The sequence below is a fragment of the Hemibagrus wyckioides genome, linkage group LG06 (assembly GCF_019097595.1).
Source record: "Hemibagrus wyckioides isolate EC202008001 linkage group LG06, SWU_Hwy_1.0, whole genome shotgun sequence".
NCBI classification, from domain to species: Eukaryota; Metazoa; Chordata; class Actinopteri; order Siluriformes; family Bagridae; genus Hemibagrus; species Hemibagrus wyckioides.
In genome coordinates this window covers 44,727,523-44,735,022 of record NC_080715.1, presented here as the reverse complement: position 1 = coordinate 44,735,022, position 7,500 = coordinate 44,727,523, and the positions used below count along the sequence as shown (strand labels likewise).

Below are 7,500 nucleotides of genomic sequence, written 5' to 3'. Positions count from 1 at the left end.
AGTAACTTGGGTTAGTGTGTGTTAGTGTCCAGTAAAGTGTGTTAGTTTGCAGTAAAGTGTGTTAGTTTGTAGTAAAGTGTGTTAGTTTGTGTTAGTGTGCAGCAAAGTGTGTTAGTGTGTGTTAGTGTGCAGTAACTTGTGTTAGTGTGTGTTAGTGTCCAGTAAAGTGTGTTAGTTTGTGTTAGTGTGCAGTAACTTGTGTTAGTGTGTGTTAGTGTCCAGTAAAGTGTGTTAGTGTGTGTTAGTGTGCAGTAACTTGTGTTAGTGTGTGTTAGTGTCCAGTAAAGTGTGTTAGTTTGTGTTAGTGTGCAGTAACTTGTGTTAGTGTGTGTTAGTGTCCAGTAAAGTGTGTTAGTTTGCAGTAAAGTGTGTTAGTTTGTAGTAAAGTGTGTTAGTTTGTGTTAGTGTGCAGTAAAGTGTGTTAGTGTGTGTTAGTGTGCAGTAAAGTGTGTTAGTGTGTCTTGGTGTGTACATAAGTGTGTTGGTGTGTGTTGGTGTGTACTGAAGTGTGTTGGTGTGTAATAAAGTGTGTTATTGTATTCTAATGAAGTACACTAAAAGACACACCCACTTTTCTTCATATATGGACACAAATACATTTCCATGTGATGGTAATGAAGTGAATGCTGCTCTGGGGAGTGTTACCTGATGATGATGATGATGTGTGTGTTCTTCCTCTGCAGATCAGCTACAGCAGTGTGTCCTCATTTGACCCGTCGGTGCCGTTGCTCCGCCCCCCTCTGATGGTGTCATTACCATTTAATGCATCCAGTCACGTGTTCTCGCAGCTCCACCCAGGAACCACGTACCACTTCACCATCCGAGCACGGACCAGCAAGGGCTTCGGTCCAGCCACCACCATCAACATCACCACCAACATCTCTGGTACACTGTGTGTGTGTGTGTGTGTGTTTACTTAAAAAAGCTTGGAAATATTTTCCATGTTTTTGTCTACATGTATTTGTGAGGAAGTTGTTGATGACACATGAACACACTCTCTCTCTCAAACACACACACACACACACTCACACACAAAGGGATGTGTGGGATTAAATGCACGAGGTGAATTGGAGCTAAAAGCTTCTCAAGTTTTTCACTAATGGGAGGAAAGAGGAATGTAAAACACACACACACACACACACACACACACAGTGTTAGTACTAATCTGATCTAATTTGAAACAGAAAGCAGCACATCTCTAATTATAATAAGGGTTGTGTAATAAATCCGCTGTATAATAAAAATAATCCTGATGTGAAAAATAAATCTGAAAAACACACAAATAATAACAATAAACACAATAATAAACACAAATAATAACAATAAACACAATCATAAACACACAAATAATAACAATAAACACAAATAATAACAATAAACACAATCATAAACACACAAATAATAACAATAAACACAAATAATAACAATAAACACAATCATAAACACACAAATAATAACAATAAACACAAATAATAACAATAAACACAATAATAACAATAAACACAATCATAAACACACAAATAATAACAATAAACACAATAATAACAATAAACACAATCATAAACACACAAATAATAACAATAAACACAAATAATAACAATAAACACAATAATAACAATAAACACAATCATAAACACACAAATAATAACAATAAACACAATCATAAACACAAATAATAACAATAAACACAATCATAAACACACAAATAATAACAATAAACACAATCATAAACACAAATAATAACGATAAACACAATCATAAACACACAAATAATAACAATAAACACAATCATAAACACAAATAATAACAATAAACACAATAATAAGCACACAAATAATAACAATAAACACAATCATAAACACACATAACAATAAACACAATCATAAACACACATAATAACAATAAACAAAATCATAAACACACAAATAATAACAATAAACACAATCATAAACACACAAATAATAACAATAAACACAATAATAAACACACAAATAATAACAATAAACAAATAATAACAATAAACACAATCATAAACACACAAATAATAACAATAAACACAATAATAAACACACAAATAATAACAATAAACACAAATAATAATAAACACAATCATAAACACAAATAATAACAATACACAATCATAAACACACAAATAATAACAATAAACACAAATAATAACAATAAACACAATCATAAACACACAAATAATAACAATAAACACAAATAATAACAATAAACACAATCATAAACACACAAATAATAACAATAAACACAAATAATAACAATAAACACAATAATAACAATAAACACAATCATAAACACACAAATAATAACAATAAACACAAATAATAACAATAAACACAATCATAAACACACAAATGATAACAATAAACACAAATAATAACAATAAACACAATAATAACAATAAACACAATCATAAACACACAAATAATAACAATAAACACAATCATAAACACAAATAATAACAATAAACACAATCATAAACACACAAATAATAACAATAAACACAATCATAAACACAAATAATAACAATAAACACAATCATAAACACACAAATAATAACAATAAACACAATCATAAACACAAATAATAACAATAAACACAATAATAAACACACAAATAATAACAATAAACACAATCATAAACACACATAACAATAAACACAATCATAAACACACATAATAACAATAAACAAAATCATAAACACACAAATAATAACAATAAACACAATCATAAACACACAAATAATAACAATAAACACAATAATAAACACACAAATAATAACAATAAACAAATAATAACAATAAACACAATCATAAACACACAAATAATAACAATAAACACAATAATAAACACACAAATAATAACAATAAACACAAATAATAATAAACACAATCATAAACACAAATAATAACAATACACAATCATAAACACACAAATAATAACAATAAACACAATCATAAACACAAATAATAACAATAAACACAATAATAAACACACAAATAATAACAATAAACACAATCATAAACACACAAATAATAACAATAAACACAAATAATAACAATAAACACAATAATAACAATAAACACAATCATAAACACACAAATAATAACAATAAACACAATCATAAACACACAAATAATAACAATAAACACAATCATAAACACAAATAATAACAATAAACACAATCATAAACACACAAATAATAACAATAAACACAATCATAAACACAAATAATAACAATAAACACAATCATAAACACACAAATAATAACAATAAACACAATCATAAACACAAATAATAACAATAAACACAATCATAAACACACAAATAATAACAATAAACACAATCATAAACACACATAACAATAAACACAATCATAAACACAAATAATAACAATAAACACAATCATAAACACACAAATAATAACAATAAACACAATCATAAACACACAAATAATAACAATAAACACAATAATAAACACACAAATAATAACAATAAACAAATAATAACAATAAACACAATCATAAACACACAAATAATAACAATAAACACAATAATAAACACACAAATAATAACAATAAACACAAATAATAATAAACACAATCATAAACACAAATAATAACAATACACAATCATAAACACACAAATAATAACAATAAACACAATCATAAACACAAATAATAACAATAAACACAATCATAAACACACAAATAATAACAATAAACACAATCATAAACACACAAATAATAACAATAAACACAAATAATAACAATAAACACAATCATAAACACACAAATAATAACAATAAACACAATCATAAACACACAAATAATAACAATAAACACAATCATAAACACAAATAATAACAATAAACACAATCATAAACACACAAATAATAACAATAAACACAATCATAAACACAAATAATAACAATAAACACAATCATAAACACACAAATAATAACAATAAACACAATCATAAACACAAATAATAACAATAAACACAATAATAAACACACAAATAATAACAATAAACACAATCATAAACACACATAACAATAAACACAATCATAAACACACATAATAACAATAAACAAAATCATAAACACACAAATAATAACAATAAACACAATCATAAACACACAAATAATAACAATAAACACAATAATAAACACACAAATAATAACAATAAACAAATAATAACAATAAACACAATCATAAACACACAAATAATAACAATAAACACAATAATAAACACACAAATAATAACAATAAACACAAATAATAATAAACACAATCATAAACACAAATAATAACAATACACAATCATAAACACACAAATAATAACAATAAACACAATCATAAACACAAATAATAACAATAAACACAATAATAAACACACAAATAATAACAATAAACACAAATAATATCAATAAACACAATGATAAACACACAAATAACAATAAACACAATAATAAACACACAAATAATAACAACAAACAATAATAAACACACAAATAATAACAATAGACAAATAATAACAATAAACACAATAATAAACACACAAATAATAACAATAAACACAAATAATAACAATAAACACAATAATAAACACACAAATAATAACAATAAACACAAATAATAACAATAAACACAATCACAAACACACATAATAACAATAAACACAATCATAAACACACAAATAATAACAATAAACACAATCATAAACACAAATAACAATAAACACAATCATAAACACAGATAATAACAATAAACACAATCATAAACACACAAATAATAACAATAAACACAATCATAAACACAGATAATAACAATAAACACAATCATAAACACAAATAATAACAATAAACACAATCATAAACACACAAATAATAACAATAAACACAATCATAAACACAAATAATAACAATAAACACAATCATAAACACACAAATAATAACAATAAACACAATCATAAACACACAAATAATAACAATAAACACAATCATAAACACACAAATAATAACAATAAACACAATCATAAACACACAAATAATAACAATAAACACAATCATAAACACAAATAATAACAATAAACACAATCATAAACACACAAATAATAACAATAAACACAATCATAAACACAAATAATAACAATAAACACAATCATAAACACACAAATAATAACAATAAACACAATCATAAACACACAAATAATAACAATAAACACAATCATAAACACAAATAATAACAATAAACACAATAATAAACACAAATAATAACAATAAACACAATCATAAACACAAATAATAACAATAAACACAATCATAAACACACAAATAATAACAATAAACACAATCATAAACACAAATAATAACAATAAACACAATAATAAACACAAATAATAACAATAAACACAATCATAAACACAAATAATAACAATAAACACAATCATAAACACAAATAATAACAATAAACACAATCATAAACACAAATAATAACAATAAACACAAATAATAACAATAAACACAATCATAAACACAAATAATAACAATAAACACAATAATAAACACAAATAATAATTGTTTATATAGGTGTGTGTCTGTGTGTGTCAGTGTGACTGTGTGTGTGTGTCAGTGTCTGTGTGTGTGTGTGTCTGGGTGTGTGTGGTAGTGTGTGTCTTTGTGTGTGTCTGTGTGTCGGGGTGTGTGTGTGTGTGTTGGTGTGTGTCGGGGTTGTGTGTGTGTCTGTGTGTGTGTGTTGGTGTGTGTCGGGGTGTGTGTGTCTGTGTGTGTGTGTCAGTGTCTGTCAGAGTGTGTGTCTGTGTGTGTGTCAGTGTCTGTGTTGGTGTGTGTGTCTGTGGGTGTGTGTGTTGGTGTGTGTGTCTGTGGGTGTGTGTGTTGGTGTGTGTCTGTCTGTGTGTGTGTTTGTGTCAATGTCTGTGTCAGTTTGTGTGTGTGTGTTGGTGTGTGTCTGTGTGTGTTGGTGTGTGTCTGTGTGTGTCAGGGTGTGTCTTTGTGTGTGTGTGTGTCAGGGTGTGTGTCAGGGTGTGTCTGTGTGTGTGTGTGTTGGTGTGTCAGGGGGTGTGTGTGTGTCTGTGTGTGTTGGTGTGTGTCAGGGTGTGTGTGTGTGTTGGTGTGTGTCAGGGTGTGTGTCTGTCTGTGTGTGTGTTTGTGTCAATGTCTGTGTCAGTTTGTGTGTGTGTGTTGGTGTGTGTCTGTGTGTGTTGGTGTGTGTCTGTGTGTGTTGGTGTGTGTCTGTGTGTGTCAGGGTGTGTCTTTGTGTGTGTGTGTGTCAGGGTGTGTGTCAGGGTGTGTGTGTGTGTGTGTGTGTTGGTGTGTGTCAGGGTGTGTGTGTGTGTTGGTGTGTGTCAGGGTGTGTGTGTGTGCCTGTGTGTGTTGGTGTGTGTTGGAGTGTGTGTGTGTGTGTTGGTGTGTGTCGGGGGGTGTGTGTGTGTGTGTGTGTTGGTGTGTGTCGGGGGGTGTGTGTGTGTCAGTGTGTGTTGGTGTGTGTCGGGGTGTGTGTGTGTGTGTGTCGGTGTGTGTCGGGGTGTGGGTGTGTGTGTTGGTGTGTGTCGGGGTGTGTGTGTGTGTGTGTGTTGGTGTGTGTCGGGGTGTGTGTGTTGGTGTGTGTCGGGGGGTGTGTGTGTGTGTGTGTGTGTTGGTGTGTGTCGGGGTGTGTGTGTGTTGGTGTGTGTCGGGGTGCGTGTGTGTGTGTGTTGGTGTGTGTCGGGGTGTGTGTGTGTGTTGGTGTGTGTCGGGGTGTGTGTGTGTGTCGGGGTGTGTGTGTGTTGGTGTGTGTCGGGGTGCGTGTGTGTGTGTGTTGGTGTGTGTCGGGGGGTGTGTGTGTGTGTTGGTGTGTGTGTGTGTGTGTGTGTTGGTGTGTGTTTGTGTGTGTGTTGGTGTGTGTCGGGGGGTGTGTGTGTGTGTGTGTTGGTGTGTGTTTGTGTGTGTGTTGGTGTGTGTCGGGGGGTGTGTGTTTGTGTGTGTGTTGGTCTGTGTGTGGGTGTGTGTGTGTGTGTGTGTGTTGGTCTGTGTGTGGGTGTGTGTGTGTTGGTCTGTGTGTGGGTGTGTGTGTGTGTGTGTTGGTCTGTGTGTGGGTGTGTGTGTGTGTGTGTTGGTCTGTGTGTGGGTGTGTTGGTGTGGGTGTGTGTGTTGGTCTGTGTGTGGGTGTGTGTGTTGGTCTGTGTGTGGGTGTGTGTGTGTGTGTTGGTGTGTGTCGGGGGGTGTGTGTGTGTGTCGGGGTGTGTGTGTGTGTGTGTTGGTGGGTGTCGGGGGGTGTGTGTGTGTGTGTGTGTTGGTGTGTGTGTGTGTGTGTGTCGGGGTGTGTGTGTGTGTGTTGGTGTGTGTCGGGGAGTGTGTGTGTGTTGGTGTGTGGCGGGGGGGTGTGTGTGTTGGTCTGTGTGTGGGTGTGTGTGTGTTGGTCTGTGTGTGGGTGTGTGTGTGTGTGTTGGTCTGTGTGTGGGTGTGTTGGTGTG

At 31.9% G+C, this 7,500-nt stretch overlaps 1 protein-coding gene across 7 annotated transcripts in view; it reads left to right on the top strand.

The window, feature by feature from the left end:
• The window catches only part of ptprk (protein tyrosine phosphatase receptor type K), a 185,983-nt gene that overhangs the window by 124,433 nt on the left and 54,050 nt on the right, over window positions 1–7,500 (top strand). For all 7 annotated transcript variants that reach the window (XM_058391220.1, XM_058391221.1, XM_058391222.1 and 4 more), the window contains one exon: window positions 684–885. In XM_058391220.1, coding sequence (XP_058247203.1) covers window positions 684–885 — 202 coding nt within the window. The remainder of the gene's footprint in view (window positions 1–683; window positions 886–7,500) is intronic.